The following is a 17,568-nucleotide window of genomic DNA, read 5'->3' as shown; positions in this document are numbered from 1 at the left end:
TTGAGATCTAGAGCCACAAACCACCATACAAGAACATGGCTGAGACCTAGACCCTCAAAATATTGCCTGGCAGATCTACAGCCACTTTTATGGATAATCTTGAAACCAACTGGACCATAGCAGAGTTGAAATAGTAGCAGATTTTGCTGCCTGAGGGATTTTCCCATCTGCAAACCCAGTGTCTGAGGAAAACACCACATTAAGCAGCGATAGATGTTTCTTCACCTTAGACACCTATTTTCCTGTTGATTTTTTTCTAAGCCTATAGAAGTTGCAAAATCAGGACTATACTTCTCAACAGTGTTGTCAACCTCTTGCATGCAGCCTGGGATAAAGTGGTTCCTGGAAACACTTAGGTTTAGAATCCCTATAGAGAACAGTATGCAAATTCTCTGGATTGAAAATCTGAGGAGAAACTGTACAGTTGAGGAATCCCACACTCCTCTCATCTGGTGTTTGAGAGTCAAGCACAGCCAATACTCTATGCCAACTGAATGAACACAGAGATGGCAGGACAGAAGCATGCCTCAAGAGTTAAAGACACCAACACCTACAGTATATATACAGTATATTAGGTCAACCCTCAAAGGAACATATTCTTCCTTTTCTTTTAGGGAAGAGTAAAGCTTGCTTTCTTTCCTCCCTAATTAAATTTACTGAACTTTCACACCTCCTTCTCCCCCAACGTTTCCTTCTCCCTCACACCAAGCTCACTGAAGGACCTGGAAACAAGACGGTGTATGAGGCTGTGGCCCAAGACACTTCTAACTAACTAATTTCTCCTTTCTTTATCAAAATGAGTTTTTGTGTTCCCTGACCATCTTAATGAGGAAATAAAAGACAGGTTACCAAAAACTTTAAAGCAGAATTTTACATTTAAAAAATAGATAATAAAATTAGATACAGAAACAGGTAACCTTAAATGAATGTATACGTGCTTGACTTACCACACTAAAATCACTAGCTTCAGTGGCTCAACAGAAAGCTGATTTTGTGTATATATACATATAAACACACCCCACACCCTGCCCCCAGCATAGCGACTGCACTCAGAACTTCTGCTCATTATTTAGGAAGGGAAGTATCAAACCAATGGTCCACCTCTGCAAACAAAATGGTTTACTGTTTATTTTGCTTGAAGAATATGGGACTAAAGCCAAAGTAACTCTTACATAAACTGAAAGAGCAACTTGCCGAAATTTTTTTTCTAGGTTTCCTATTGCATTTATGTACAGTGGCCTTTAAAAGATAATAAGCATTAACAAAGCTTACCTGCTTTTTTACTAAGTTTGTATAAGAATGTTTGTCGTGGATCTGAATGGTCTCGACATGTCAACTGCAATAAAGAACCAGACTTCTTCCACTTCTGCATAAACCACAGTCCTGCATTGTTAGGTACAACGTGAGTATAGATCCACAACAAAATATTAAATATCATTACACATAAGTAAAAGTATGTAAAGTCCATATATTTAGCTCCTCAGATGTTGTTTATTCTTCATGTCAGTATTGCCAAGCCCAGAAACATTTAAAATCTGTATTCATTATTCTTTCCTGTCCATATATAATAAAGCATGAAGACCATTATTTCCACTAATGTACATGCCTTTCTAGAACTACACTTACAAAAAGTGAAAATACATTAATAAGTTAGCCACAAGGCAATGTACAAACTCTATTTCAGTTGTTTACAGAATATTAGAACACTTTTATGTTGAAATATGTAGCACTAAACAAGCGTTACTTCTCAGACTTCCAAAAATAACTTTACAGAACCATTGAATTTATTAAATATAACTTGAACAAAGGAAGCTGAATTTTCTGGGAGGAAAATCACAATATTGTATTTCTGTGATGCTGTACCCTCTTTATTAGTCAATTAGTAAAGCCAGCCAGCTAACTGGCCCTTCAGAAAATCTCCTCTCCCTTGCCAAGCAAAAGAAAAGCATGCAACCAGGCCCTTACAGCCTCCAGAATGTGTTGATTCAATCCTCAAGGTAATAGTTATCTTTAACTGAAGCAATTTATTGAAGGTCATTAATTTATACATACAATATAGTACTTTAGATTTCAATACCCATTACTTATTATCTTGGTATCTTCCAAAATATTAAGGAGTTTGAAATGTAGTGGAAGATTATTATAGGAAAAGGACATTTTGTACAGTCTCCAACTACAGAAGAGAGAAAATACTCCAGAAATCCTGATTTTTTCAGTGAATTTACTCTGGATTATACTTTGATAGCCTTAACCTTAGTTAACCGGAAGCATTTGCTTGTGATTAGATAAACAAGCAAACAGCCCTGCCTCTTTGTATCTGGGAAAACTGCAATTCCTAAAAGCAAAGCAATGTTAACACTTTTGGGTGATTTGGGCGAGATTCAGTTACAGATTAAAATACATAAAAGAAACTGCCCACAGATATACTAGGTTAAACACCCAGTACGTGCCCATAGTGAATTATATTATAGATGACTTAAACCTGAAGTGAGCCTCCCTGGTAGCATATTGAGGGCTATTCAAGGTATTGTTTCAACCAAATTCAAAGAGCTCTCACGTTCCTCCTGCTTCTGTAAACTCCAACAGCAACTCCAGTTAGCCAGTAATTCCTGTCCACTTTTCTTAAGCTCAACGGCCGTGAGTGAAAAGCTTTCCCTCCTCATTTTTGTATGAAACAAAATAATAACACAACCAATAAATAAACTGGCACTAAAAGTAATTAATGATTTTTAGAGTGTTTTTAAAGACCTTAATGAGTGTGTTTATATTTAGTGAACATAAGTGTTACTCATTTGGGGTTTGGGCTCTCCAAGGCAGGTGGTAATCTCAGAAACAAGTTTTCATTTAAAAATTTGATGCTACTTAAAAATATCTTCTAACATTTATCTCAAAAGTCAGCAGTTTCTGCAAGATCTCCTAGAGCTACATTTAATCTTTAGAAAAACAGACATTCATAAGGTACAAACACATCTGCAGAAACACACTGCAGGTTGTAAGGTTTACTGTACGTCGTTTTTGAGACAGACAAGACAGAACTAGTAGTTCAGACCTATTTTAATGCATCTTACCTACTTGTTTTGCAGATTAAGTATATTAAAATTCAGTTTATAAAAAATTGAGCTCAATACGTTAAAACTGGAGGTTTTTTATGGTGTAACAGAAAACCTGAATTAAACATACAGGAAAACGCTTATATCAACCATCTCTTTCACATTGTCCTATTTTTATAACCCTTCTCTCTCCTTATGGCAGTGAAACGTGCACTTTCTTATAATCAAAGTAATGCAGAAATGTGCATCCCACATGAAACTGCTACATGCATTTCAAAGGCAAAATCTGCCCTAAACTTACACTACTGAAAACACTACTTTACCTGTATTAACAAGAGCACTGCTGTTGTAGAGGGTACCAAGATGTGGTCCAGACAGAGAGAGGAAGGTATGGAGTTTGTTGAGGTAATATTTAAATCGAGGTCTTGTGAGCACTGAACGGATTATTAAATTACCCAGTGAGTGTCCAATAAAGCTGTTTAAAAAGAAAAAACAGTATAACATAGAATTTGATGGCAATCTTTCTTCTTTTAAACAGAGGAAAATAAAACTGGTATCATAAAATGCTGAAAGAGCACAGGGAAAAAATTAATGAAAAGTGTCCATTCAGAAGCCTGTGTTTTAGGTCACACAGAAAACAGCTTGCCCATATCTCCCAAGCTGCAAAAACTCATCACAAACATGTTCTGAGCTCCTCCAAAATTATTTTATACATAATTTTTGAAAATCTAGTGAAAACAAACTATCCTTCCACCAGCACCTCCCAAACAAACCCAAGATTATTTCTGGCTGTATTTCCCTTAGCACCAAGTATTCACAAAATATTCTGTGAGCTGTGCACGACTGAATAAATCACTACTTTGGCATGTGATGGAATTCAGTATGATAAATGCGTTAGAGTTACTGAAACAACCTAGCGGAGAAGGATTCCAGAAGTACTCCTATAAGGGGGAAAACCATTACTTAACTGAATCTGATTATTTTAAAATAGAAGCAGCATCTCAAATCTGCTTAGCAGTTGGACCAAAATAAGTGATTATCAGCCTGAGTGAGTCAATTGAAGAATATTTGTCTGCCAGGAGAATAGTATGTTTAGTTGTTGCCCTGGTTAAGCGAATCAGGGCAAAGATGGACAGGACTCTTCATGTATCTAAAGATAATGAATTATTACTTAATCTGAGCTGCCTCCTGTAGTACCCGCAAGTCTGTATAAAAAGCATTTCTTTAGAAGAGACACTGCAAAATAAAACAATTCTAGTTCTCATGCAGTTATGCTTACAGATCCCTGCTGAGGAAGGACCACACCATCCTGGGCACTGACTTGAGTAGGATATGGTAGAGACAAGACTCACAAAATTAGAAGGAAAAAGTGCCTTCCTGTTTTACAGATGTAACCTCAGGACACGGAGCTAACAGACAACCATCAAAAATATATAGCTGAACTATCGTGGCTCGATCATATATGCGCCACAACACTACACCCGTAAAATCATCCTTCCTGTTTGCTCCATATCACTACATTCACCAACAAAAATAGCTCAAACAAAGCTAACAGTAATAATGTGTAAAATACAGTGCTAAAAAAATGACTTGGGCTGTTTAATTGCTTCCCAAGCAAGAATTATTGACTTGGAAAATTCCAATTTAAAGCTAAATGAAAAAAACACTAGGTTACAGAATGGCAGGGCCACCCCTGAACTCCTGAACGCCAACATAATTATGTTTCTATGACAGAATAGGCTATTTTTTCTCTACCGATACACAGTTTAAGCCTGTATGTATAGTCTTCCTGTTTGCTTTTACTACCTGTTTTATAAAATTACTGCAATATCAGAAATTCTTTGCTGCAGCTTGCTGTTTGCTAATTTAGAAATTAGAGGTATGTATCCTCTCTGCTGTCAGCACAACACCAGTGCATCTGCAAAACAAAATACTGAGCTGCTGACTCTCTTGAATACTAAAATTTAAAACCATTCTCTCATGAGTACATTATGAAGTCCATACAAGACAAAGAAAACCGCAGATTTCTTTAGGAACAAGAAAATGTCCACAGAATTGAGTTAGTTTATTCTGAGGATGATATGCATCGCAGAATTGCTCTAGAGTAAAAGTGACTATTTTCTAAAGAAGATCTGAACATTAGCAGAGATGCTCTCTTGACAGTTCATCCACTATTTATTAAACATCATAAAAGGATGAGAAACTCTTATATTGTACAAAGGACAATTTCGCCTCTGGAAAAACCAGTGATCCATCAATCAGTTCTACCATCTGCAAGAATATGGGCATACCTGAACCAAAACTTCAGAAATATTAAAGATCCATTTGAAGGAAAAAAGGTGCTCACAATTAGCTATGTGAATGCACCTCACAGATTAAACACTTGTTCTTAATTTGTAAAGGCTTAGGAAAATAACAAAGGTTACAGTAATATATTGTGCTCAAATTCAGATGTTTATGTGAACATGTAATAAGCCTTTAATATTATTTTCTAATAGAGGTTTAAGGATTTGTTCAAATCGAAAAGGAAAAGCAAGGAAAAGCAAACCCCTTCAAAACCAGTCTTGAAGTCTAAGACGAAAACATAACCCATCCTACTCATTGTTATGGATACCTGCAACTGTGGGATGCTCTGCAAAAGCAACACATTTCTGAACAGTAGGTGGCAATATTACAGTCTTCTGAACACAAGATAACATTAACACACTGAAGGAACAGAAGTATAACGTAGTATTTATATGGACTTTATGGTTCAGGTCTACCAATTCGGATCATACTGGAAAATTAGGCACAATAAAACCTCATTATCCCGTGCTAACAAATGAAAAATCCTGTCCAACTATAAAAATTCATGGAAGAAAAAAAAAAAAAATCCATCAAAACCCATCATCAAAAAGGTGCTGAAACAATGAACAGATGTTTTAATAAATGTGTAGCATTATAAACTGCTTTCTTTTGTGAGCCAGTGTTACTTAGGGAAGAGGATGACAAGCCGAATAATCCAACTGAAGTAAAAGTCCAGGTCATCAGAAAGTTATGTAAGACCTGACATGAGGAACAGTTTTGAAACTACTCTGTAAGAGCATGTGGTTTATTTCCTGTCTGTGTGATGACCTGGAAAGACTTCCATCCTCACAGATACTCAAAACTGGAATGGGTATGACTGAGCAATTGGACTTTCTTCAAAGTTAAATTAACTTGGAAGGTGGCACCAGTGTGAGTGGGTAACTGCTCTGAGATGACCTCCAGAGGTCCCTTCAACCTCAAGTATTCTGCAATTCTTTACCAAACCATTGCTTTATAAGACAAATTGCTGTTGGTTTGAATCAAGCTTCCAGTTCGTGCTTGCTACACATTTGTAGTGAGCACAAAGATTTTGTCCAGAGGAGATCACCACACATGTTGGGTAGTGTACTGGTACAATAACCAGTATTAGCTTTGGCAGTACCAAAAATGTTGGTTTGTTGAAATTGACACCGTAGTACAGCTCTGGGTTCAGACAGTACAGAGCGTCTGATGGTACAGCAAGTGCCTTTTCTTATCTCAGTATAAGAATGTAGCACAATAAATAGGATTTTGCCGTTACTTGAAGGCAGGAGGTTTTGCATTGACCCGACAGCGCAGCATCTCAGAACTTCTCTTGATTCCCTCTAAGCCTGAGCTGATTTTAGTTTGTTTTAGCTGTGACAACAATCATCTGGCAGTCTGGCAGCAAGTCAGGCCTAAAGTTGCTTTAGTTTCACTATAGTTTCTATTAATAATAAGTAGTTATTCTGTGTGGCTTGAACTGTGTATCACCAGAATAAAGTGTGGCGTGGAAGAATGCAGACGCAGGTATCATATGCCGGAGGTCCCCAATGGTCTATTAATGGTCACTGCAGAAGCACAATCTTGTAACTCAGAAAAGAAAGCCAGTGTTGGGGATAACGGAACAGGAAAAGAACCCTGAGTAAATGAGTAACAAAAGAAAGAGCATGGGGGGGCAGGCTGAAAATATGAAACTATGAAAGTAAATCTAGGCAGACCCAAGGCCAAGGAGGCAGAAACCCCCACTGTGAGCATCGTTCTCCTTACACCGAAGCCCCAGGATGCGGGTGTCCCACTGCTTAAGGAAGACAGAAACCACCAATCTTAGGACCCAGAGAGCTGCTGGAAGGGGAACCTACCACCTGAGAAAAAGTCCTAGAAAGTTTCTGTTTAACAACGGTAGCTGTATTAGTAATGGAACTTTTCTGCATTATTTTGGACTATGAATTTTAATACTACTGTAAATAGACTGATAGTAATTTTTTGCTGCATTTTTATAAGATTATGAAAACACTAACTGGACTAACAATAAATTCTTACCTCTGCATATGAAGTGTGTTCCGTTTTGCCCATAACAAGACTTTGAGTGTAAAAGAGAGACTGAACAAGTATTTCTGACACACAATGCTGTCAGCTTTTTTGCCATACAAAATCATTACAGGTCTGGAGACTGATTTCTAATTTGACTCAGCTACTGAGCAGCACTTGTACAGAGAACACCTCCCTTACTAGATGGGGAGATTCTATGAGGAGAAACTAGCATCATTCAGGGGAGCGTGGATAACTAGCACAAAGTCCGCCCTCTTTACAGTGGGACAGCTCAAATGAGGTAGGAATGCATCAGCTGCTTGCACAGAGGAGTTCTCAGTAGTACTTTCCTGGACTTTCTGGGTCACCCCTTCAAGGACTTGTATATAAGCACATCTCTTGCTGAAAGCTCTCTCATGTAGCTACCAGAGAACAGCTCTAGGATCTGCTGATAGGTTCAACCTTCTCATAAGAAAAGCTAAAGTTTGAGAGATGAAGGCATCTGCTTTGGCAAGACCAAACAAAAATATACACCTTGAAAAGGAAACTAAACTAAAAATTGATAGTTTCTTTTTTCTTCCAAGTGACAAGTAATAAAAAAAGGTGAAAAAAATATTTACAAACTGAAAATCTTATGAGAGAAGCAAACCAAAAGCAAACAAGAATTCAACTCTCAGGTATGACCAACGAGAAGATAACGGGGTTAATCACACAGAGGTTTTATTTTTTTTTAATTCATCGATTTAGACAAAATTAACCATGTCAAATCTTGCCTATTTCAAAATAGAAACATTTGTTTAAAAAGTGAGACTATGTTTAAACACGTTAGATGTTTTCTCTAGCTGAATAAGGCCTACCCAACACGTGAGTATGCAGAAACTTGTAGGAAATGCATGTGACTAGCAAGGCAAAAAACCTTCCAGATGTATAATTTGGGGATGCCTAAACAAATGGATGATGTCAGAGTTGAATTAACTCCTTTCATCTGTTGACAAGCTAACTCCAGCAACACCGCTGAGTTCCTAAGGTAGTCTGCCCAAACGCTATACCCTACTTTGAGAACATGTATTCCCTGGAAGTAACTGAAAAAGGAAACAGGAACGCATAGACTGGGATGAGTCTTCTATTAAGATGTAAACCATGCTTTTCAGCATCAAAATGAAAGTATTTTTTTCATGCAGCTGCCCTTCAACGTCACAGATAAGGTGTAATTTCCCTGTAGGAATGACAATATAGACAGTCTGCTATGTCATACTTGGCGAAGAGACCATCAAATCAGAAGAAAGCAACTCTCATCCTGACGTAGCGCTATTAGTTTCCTTCAACTTTCTCAAAATATTATCTGTTTTCTGCAGAACCCCACCATGTAGGATCTGAGGAAGCACAGGACAGCAGTTCCTTAAATGTAATGCTTAATGCTGCCCTAAAACCACCAACACAACTAGATAAGCTTGCAACATTTCAGCTGGGAATTCCCTCTCTCATTTGTCCTCCTTTCCCCTACTCCACCCACCCCCTGACTTTCTCTTTCCCATCTCTCTTTTGGCCTGCTCTTGAGCATCACAGTTCAGAACAACACAGGGCTCTAGTTTTAACTTTATTTCTATAAATAGTATAGAACAGATATTACCTGATTTTTGAAAGGGTTAGATTATAAATTTGTATATACTGTATAATTTCATCTAAAAGGCGATCTGTCATGGAATCAAAATCAGCAAAGGTATCATTCTGTAAAATAAAAGAAATAAAAAATAACAACTGTATTTTCTAATGCAGCAATATACATTCTGCATTCAGTCTGAATTGTTATTCCCCAGTGTTTTGATCAACAGCACACGAATAAAAGCATCCATATTAACTTTGAATATAAACACTACAGCTAGTTATTATAATTTTTTCAAGTTTTTTTTCTTGTAACATGGAATAAAGTCATACACATTTTACTGTAAGACTACTTTCTTCCAGTACACCAAAAGGAATCTTAACATTACACAGCCGGCCTTACTTCTAAGCCTTCCCCTACACACAATCTTAACTGTAGTGGAACAGAAGACCAAACTGCATATTCAGAACCAAATCAGACTGCCCATGAAATAGAAATTAGACAATTACTGCAACAGCAGAAAAGAGTCTACATTAGTAGTTTATTCAAAACAAAACAAACACACACCTTAAAGCCCTATTCCCAGTTCACAGCTGATTCTCTACAATGATTAGCAGTAAGAAATTAAAAACAGAGGTAGGGAAAGGCTGCCTAAAGCTTTTCAACACAAGTTCCAAAGGATCTGTGCTAAAATCTGTAGTGTTCAACATATTGATAAATAATCTGGGAAAGGGAAGAAGCAGATGAGATGTCAGAGTTTGGAGACAAAACTAAATATCCAGGATAGTCCAATCTAGAACTGACCAGAATTTTAGAAGAATCTTGTACTGCATGCCTTGGTGATAAAATGGCAAGAAATGCAAAACAATGTTATATAGGGAAAAACAGCCCTAAACATATATGCAAACAATCTATACATCTGTGTTCTGTATAACAAGCTACGTTAGGAAAGCAAGGAAAGAACAGAAAATATCAATATAGAATTTTGTAAGTCCATAGTGCACAAGCATCTTAAATGCCCTGTCTAGTTCTGATCATCCTATTTGAAATGAAAAGAAGTTTGAAAGCAGGCAGGAAAGGATATAATGGATGATCAGAAACTGTTTCACATGCGATCCTGAGAAATACTGAATGGACTAAGTCTCCTCAGTTGCTTCCTGAAGGAGAAATTATAGTTGTTTATAAAATACTTAATTAACTGAAGTGGAAATTGGAGAATGGTTATTGACTTTTGTTGTTTTGTTTTTTTTTTCCCAAAACAAGCTACAGGGGGATGTGTTTAAATTTCCTTGTTTGCAACTGAATTAGTAATGTATATGAACCATAGAATTATCTCCACTGTATGCTGTGGAAACCTGAAGCAAAAAGATTCAAAAAGAGTCAGCCATCATTAAGGAGACAAGACTGTCAGCAGCTGTCAGGCTCAGTGGTCTCAACGGAATTCCCAAATCAGAAAGTTTCAGAACTGCTGACTGCCAAAAACTATAGGGCTACAGAAGAGAAAGTGTGGCTTGGTGCCTGTCCAGCCTATTTCGCAAAGCATCCCAGCAGCTACCGCCAGAAAGCGCAAGTGCACTAAATGAACCTTTCGTTTGAGCCACTGAAGAGACTTTATTCTAATTCATCACTGAGTTATGTCTAATACAATATGTAAGACACATTAAAAAATTGCAAAAATTGGTCTTCTGTGCTTTGGCAAGTTTACGTCATCTGAAAATAACAAAATTCACAAAAGTTTAACACAAGAGGTAATTTGATGGTCTCATGATGTGGATCTTGCAGTACGCAGACAAAAGAACAAGAGGCAGGTATTTTGTATTTCTCAGATCCTGTGAAATAACACATCTTCCTTCTTGCCACACCAGTTTTCATTATCATCATTTTTACCATTAATATAGAGGGTATTTTATCTACAATCCTAACTGATTATGCCAAGAACTTAGGAGATATTAGTACACACAACAAAATGGCAGCAACAAGTCTTACTCCTTATATATTTACCTTCAATATCATACCAGGTTTTCTAATACTTTAATGCAAGCCACAGATCAAATAACGGATTACATGAGAATACAATAAAATATACCAAATGTGGTAAACTGCAAACTGACAGTGCCATTAAACAAACACATCTGAAGATGTACACTGGTCGTTGCTTTATAAAAATTCTTTTTTTGTTGGCAAATACCTGATTCCTCTCAGACATAAGGAAATCCGTTCTCCCTCCAGGCAGCCCTAGCTCAATGTATGTCTTCACTAATCTTAGATCTGCGCTGTTACCTTAAAAGGAAAAACAACCAAGAGTTACATACTGTGAAGTTAACTTGCAATAAAAGCACCTAGAATACTGAAATGAACCTATGGCACAACTTTATATTTAAACACAGCTAATGATATTCTCAGCCCTAATTAAAATTCAGTGAGGCTCAGGATGATAAACTGCAATGCCAAATGCAGTGACAAAACAGTCTATAAAAAAAGACATTCAATGCAGACACCATTTTAGAAAAGCAAGGGTTTAGGAAGTCATGTTTGATTCTGTCTTAGCACCCACAGACACATAGCACTGTGAACATTACATTCTTGAAAACCTAATTAACTTTGATAAAAGTCAGTTAAAGAACTCAGAGCTAGCTTAAAGAATTTAGTGAAGGAGCAAGGAATAAGGGCAATTTGTAAACATTTTCAGAGAATAAAAAGGCAGAGTGGACTGTCAGCAGACAAAGATACATTTAGACTGGTACCCAAGACAAAAAATGCTAGTTAAACTAGCATCATGAAGACTTCTCTACATCAATGATCATGTATGCTTTTGAAGAAAGAGTGCTTTTTATGCCTTAATTAGAGAAAAGGATTTTTATTTAAATCTGTTATTAATAGGAAAGAACTTGTACAAACTCACCATTTTGTAAGAAAATTCTAACTATATGGATTTCTCTAAGGCTTCAAAGACATGGTTTTTTAACAACAGGTTTTTTGGCCAAGTTAACTTTTGTGTCAATTCTAGACATGCAACAGCACTTGAACATCTATGCTAGTAAAAAGGAATACTTCTGAGTTCCATTTGAAAAGCACTTACAAAAGATGCTTTCTGCCCAGAGGAAGAAAGAAAAGCCATTCTGTTAATTTTTTTTAAACTTAGGAATTCGAAGAATGAACAAGAAGGCTGTGCAGTGTCGGTCCAGTCTGATATTCTATCTATTGCCCTCTGGCATTTCCTTGTATCAGTAATTTAAGAAGCTTCTCAATTTAAAAAAAAAAAAAAAGACAATAAAAACGTTGGTGGCAGAAAGCCATGAATATCTTAGCTAGAGGAGATATTTCTTAATATGCACATATGCTTTGAACTAAAAGCAGGTGAATACATCCAAGCTATTTAAACTTCCTAATCCTGATTTCAATTAGCAAGAGATTTTCTCATTCTACTACAGTAGAGCCTTTGTCCTTGGAAATATTCAAAAACGCAACGAGGCTGGGTCCTGGGCAACCTGCTGTAGGTAACCCTGCTTTGAGCAGGGGAGTTGGACTAGACAATCTCCAGAGATCCCTTCCAACCTCAACCATTCTGTGATGCAGTAATCTAGCCTTTTAAAACCTTAAAAACACTTGACTACATTTTACATATAGTACTTTTTCCTAATAAGATACACAGATTTTGTTTTCCTTGACAATGTGACATTACAAATTCTAAATAAAACTGTTTTGTAGTAACTCTATTCTGTTACCTCAATACAAACACCTGTATGACATAAAAAACTGGAAGATATACGTAATGCGAACTATGGCATAGAATGGTTTTATGTGCATGAAAGTGTTACTGAAGACAAATGTTACATAAAACTCTTAATTTCAATGATACTGTGGAACACGCTGTCAAATGTAGCAGTACAATGTCAGATTCCCATTTCCCTCCAGGAAACCTATTTCAGAAGCATTCAATTCAGTGTTCAAAAGACAAAAGCTAAACCTGACCAGTAATCTGAACTACTATCTCATTCAGTATCATATTTCCCAGCGTACCATCTAGGCCATGGACGCACACTATAAGATGTATTCCTTCTTCTGAACAGTCATCTTCTTCCATACTGAAATAAGGTATTGAAGAAGCCAGTTTGAAAACATCACTATACATAAATCCAGGAAGGTTAAGTTGCTTCAGTTCTTCTTTAGCCTGTAGGAAACTGGAACAAAACCATATTTATGATAAAACAACATTTACTATTGCCAGACAAACGTAGGGTCTCCTAGGATACAGTCTTCTACTATCTTTTTACTTTGTCTTCTATGTAAATTGATATGAAGGAAAATATATTTATCAAATTACTACTTTCACAAAACAAGCCAGTTCCTCAAAACATTTTTTACTGCAGCTTCCTACAGCCCCTTTTCCTCTGTAACACAATCCATACCCCAAGCTCTACCCTCTTCTCTCCTTCGAACATCTCTGCAAACTCTGAAGTATTTCTGAAACCACTGAAGATTCTGGGTTAGTTCTGGTCTTGACTGAGCCACAGCTTTGTTTAAATGCAGTAACAAGATTCCAGGAACTATAACCAATCAGAAGTCAAGGTAAAGATTTCCACTGACTTTTGATAATTCTTGCCAAACTTAAAACCTACTTCATAGGTCAGCGGAGAGCTGGCATCAGTGCTGTAACTGATCACCAGAAAGCCCCTCTGGTAGGCTGGATAACTGATACTTGCTTCAGAAGAAGCCAGATACAGACCTCTAATCTTTTAGATATGATAGGAAGACATACACTATATGGTCTCTAATAGCTGATCTCCCCACATGCCTGGAGTTCCCTGTATCCCTCCCTTTCTTCCCCTTCCTCTAGTTTTTTGTGTATGACCTTCCTACCTAATTAACTGCATATCAGTTTCCCTGCAGCACTTCAAGCTTTATGCTTCCTTATGCTTCATTCCCTTCTTAATCCATCTGTTCCACGTGATCCCTCACAGCCTCATGCTGTATCACGTCCTCTTCTGCCTGCTCACTGTTTTCCTCCCATTCTACTTTTTGTTCTGTTTTCTCAGCTTGATCTTTAGCTCATTCCTCACAAACCGCGAGAACAATTCTCAATGAAGTCAGCCTGAACAGAAACCACTGCAGGCAGTTGGTCTTATCACTCAGCAGCAGAAGTTACTTCATTTGTACTCAGGGCATGTTTCCTGAACTGAATGTACCAAGGCTGGTTCTCTATGAAGCAGATTATGCCCTCTGGAATCCCAGTTATCCCATGCTCCGGGAGACTCTGCCTTCCCCAAGGCCACGTCCTTGATTTTACTCTGAGTTCCCTCTTTTATTGTTACAGAACACCCTAAGTAGTGCTTTTCATTCCTCCCATTCCACACCTTTACCCACTCTCCAGGATTTCAGAAGTTAGTTTTCTGTCCACTTCTAACCTGTTTTCCTCCACCACTGCTCAATCCTTCCCCCTGTTCTCAGCTGCTTACCACAAACTAACTGGTCTTTTATCTTTTCTGCCTGCTTAGCATTCTCCTTGCTTCTCCTCTCTTCTAAGCTTTCTTCTTTCTGTTAGCAATGTTTTATTTCCAATACAACACATTAGGCTGCTGCTTCCCGTGTTCTGTTAGCAGCAGGGGGTTATCAGAGAAACACCTAGGTTTACAGCAAGAGGAGGTACAACCTGGGATCCCTGATGTTCCTCTGAATTTGGCTTTCCTGGTATCCAATTACAGTGTAATTTAGAGCACTACGGTCTCCAAGGTGTTACATTTTGGATATTTGAAGTTAAGACTGAAAAATACGGCCATCACCTTGGCTAGCATTGTGCATTTCCTTCACTTCACTAATTAGATGGACAACCAGTTACACAGAATGGGGGTTATTTATGTTTTTAAACTCGAAGCATGTTTTCCTATGCTTGCTATTCTAACAGCTTCCATTTCATAAAACACCATTTTTATGCTCAGTAGCCATTACGACATCACTTTTCAGCTGATTTTTTTTAAAGGAACATATTAGAGAACAAACAAAAATCATATTTTGCTTGAAGTTTGTCAAACCACATGAAATTACAGGATAACTGGTAGAAGGAATTCAGTGCTAACACACTTTCTGCCTGAACATCTAAAACATTGTTACTTGAGTGTGCAGAATCCACAGGCCACAGTCCTGGGGGCACTCTGGAGCCTAACCATGCTTCTTATCCCCTTCTATATTAACATAATTTCTAAAAGTAAATAACTTTGTTTTAAAACAATCACTTACGCTAACATTTGAGGTTTTGGGGAGCTTTCATACCAGGAAACAGATGAAGCTGAGCTGTAAAACGTGCTGCCTGGCTGTTGTGTAATTGCATCAGATTTATTCCTTGAAGAACAGATAACATTGCAAGGAGAGTCTCTCAGAGAAGAAGGAAAAGACAGACAACCAGGAGTACACACAGGAGGCACAGTCATTCCGTCTCGCAGACGCCCACTATCAATCCTTTCAGATCTCAGGACTCTCTCTCCTGCTGAGCCATGATCTTGGTCAGCACTGGAAGCTCCGTCTAATATACTATAGTCTGTTTCTTCATAATACCCGTTTTCAATCATTTCTTGATCCTCCTCTTCTTCCTCATCTTGCTGGGAAGAGCAAATAATTTGTTTCTCATATGTTTCCTTTTGAGGGCTAACAGGATTGCTGTTGTCCATAGGCCAAATATCTGAAATATCTGTGCTGCTTCGAGAGCCAAAATAGTTTTCAACAAGCCCCTGCTTTACCATGTCAGTACTACTGGTTGGAGAAGGATTATCTGTACCAGTTTCACTTTTAGCTACTGACTGTTCTTCAGTTGTTTCCTTTAGTTCTAAAGGCTCGTTAAGTTTTCCTTCATTTGTTTTTTCAACCTCATACACTGCATTTACAGATGAAGAACCTGAAACCACAGATGGCTCACCCATACAAGTAATTTCCAAATGCAATTTAACTGTTTCTTCTGTAGTGCTGCGATGCATTTCAAGGTCCTGAGAGTCCTTGCAGGTTGTGCCAAGGTCTGCCTGTGGGTTGTAACTTTTCACATCAGTAGATGCGTCCTCATCTGAAACAACTAAGTGTAAGAGATCTTTTGTTCCTGAGAGCGAGGAATGTACAGACAGAATTTTGTTATCTGAGTGCCCTGAAAACACAACACACTCTTGCTGCAAATTGGTGTTTGATATTTTACTGTCATCACATTTCGGTAAGTCAATTGCTCCAAGATCCAATACCGTTTTACTGTCACTTAGCTGGCATTCAGGTACAATAGATATCTTTGAATGCTCATCAGGGGACAGCTCATCGTCATCTGAAGGGAGAGAATTTATAGATGTCAGGGATGACTGTATTTCGCTTACAGCGCTGGTACTCTCAGTGCAATGGCTTTCTATTGCATTTTTTATAGCACAGTCTGGTTTTAGTAAAAGCTGAGGAAATACTTTCTCACCATTGTATGCACTTTGCCCTTGAACATTTTCAAAAACCTGATCAGGGTTGGGGTGAGTTGCAAAAGAACTTGGTTCACTTTCTACACCTGAATCTGAAAACCTAGAAGAGGCATACGTCACACTAACATCTGGTAATTTAGTCATGTCTCCACTTGTACCAACTTGACTTTCTTTTGTAGAAAGAGTAGGCTGATTACCTTTCATTTTTGTCAAGATGTTACTGGTATGTCGGAAGTTTCTTTCAGGGGTATCTTCCCTTTCAAGCGCTGGTTCCTGTTCTCCTGAATTCAATTTACTTCCAGATTCTGAAGACTGGATATTGGGTGTCTGCAAATTCTCTCCTTGCACTCCATCTTGCGGAAACTCAGCCCATGATCCAATGTGAACAGTTACTTTCTCCCCTTCATAGGGATTCTTATTACTTGGTTTGACCTCAATTGTCCTGACTCCTGAGGAAGCTGACTGACCTCCATGACAACCTTCAAGTGTACCTCTGGGTTGCAAAGCACTACCTCCTTGTATAGTTCCAGAACCTGTCTGGGAGATAGTAAGTCTACCAAAAATAGCCACATTTTCACAGTGCACGGGGCTACCTGGACCTGGTTGGACACCTTCAATCTTGGCAGTCTTCTCCTCAGTTCCAGATGGCAAAAATGGAAGTTCTCTTTGACTTACTTGCCTGGTGCAGGTCTTTGTATCATAAGGAAATCCACCAAATGTAGGGTCCAGCCCTTCATTAGCATTGTATGAAGGCCTGCCTTCTGAGCTCCTAGAGGCATCTTCCAGTGCTACACTTTTCAAACATTTGTAGCCTACTAAGACCACAGAGTCCTTGGAGTTCTGTTTCACGACTTTTTTTGTGTTTTCAGGTTTCATTGTTTTCATGAGCTTAGTAACCTTAACTTTGGATTTATTTGCATCCTCATTTTTCCCTTTCAAAGTTCTTGTTAGAGCCTTTTCACTTTCTGAATGCCAAAGGTTGGAAGCACCCGCAGGTCTTATTTTCAGTTCCGGGCTAGTAAAACCAGCTACAAAACCTTCTTCAGCTTCAAATTTATCCAGTTTATTGGACTCTGACCTTGGAAGACTCTGAACTACCAACCAGGGTACATCCAGATCTTTCACCAAAAAAAGCAAGGGGGAAAAA

At 38.0% G+C, this 17,568-nt stretch overlaps 1 protein-coding gene across 7 annotated transcripts in view; it reads right to left on the bottom strand.

Annotated features, from left to right (window-relative positions):
* FAM135A (family with sequence similarity 135 member A) overlaps nucleotides 1-17,568 on the bottom strand; it is an 89,731-nt gene that overhangs the window by 10,738 nt on the left and 61,425 nt on the right. For 6 of the 7 annotated variants that reach the window (XM_075087062.1, XM_075087058.1, XM_075087057.1 and 3 more), the window contains 6 exons: nucleotides 15,223-17,539; nucleotides 13,009-13,169; nucleotides 11,177-11,268; nucleotides 9,016-9,113; nucleotides 3,374-3,525; nucleotides 1,273-1,383 (listed from right to left, as the gene is read on the bottom strand). In XM_075087062.1, coding sequence (XP_074943163.1) covers nucleotides 1,273-1,383; nucleotides 3,374-3,525; nucleotides 9,016-9,113; nucleotides 11,177-11,268; nucleotides 13,009-13,169; nucleotides 15,223-17,539 — 2,931 coding nt within the window. The remainder of the gene's footprint in view (nucleotides 1-1,272; nucleotides 1,384-3,373; nucleotides 3,526-9,015; nucleotides 9,114-11,176; nucleotides 11,269-13,008; nucleotides 13,170-15,222; nucleotides 17,540-17,568) is intronic. The other variant, XR_012659543.1, reaches the window with a different exon arrangement.

The sequence above is a fragment of the Phalacrocorax aristotelis genome, chromosome 3 (assembly GCF_949628215.1).
Source record: "Phalacrocorax aristotelis chromosome 3, bGulAri2.1, whole genome shotgun sequence".
Classification (NCBI taxonomy): Eukaryota; Metazoa; Chordata; class Aves; order Suliformes; family Phalacrocoracidae; genus Phalacrocorax; species Phalacrocorax aristotelis.
Note: the sequence above shows the minus strand (reverse complement) of the source record. Positions and strands in the feature narration are given on the sequence as shown.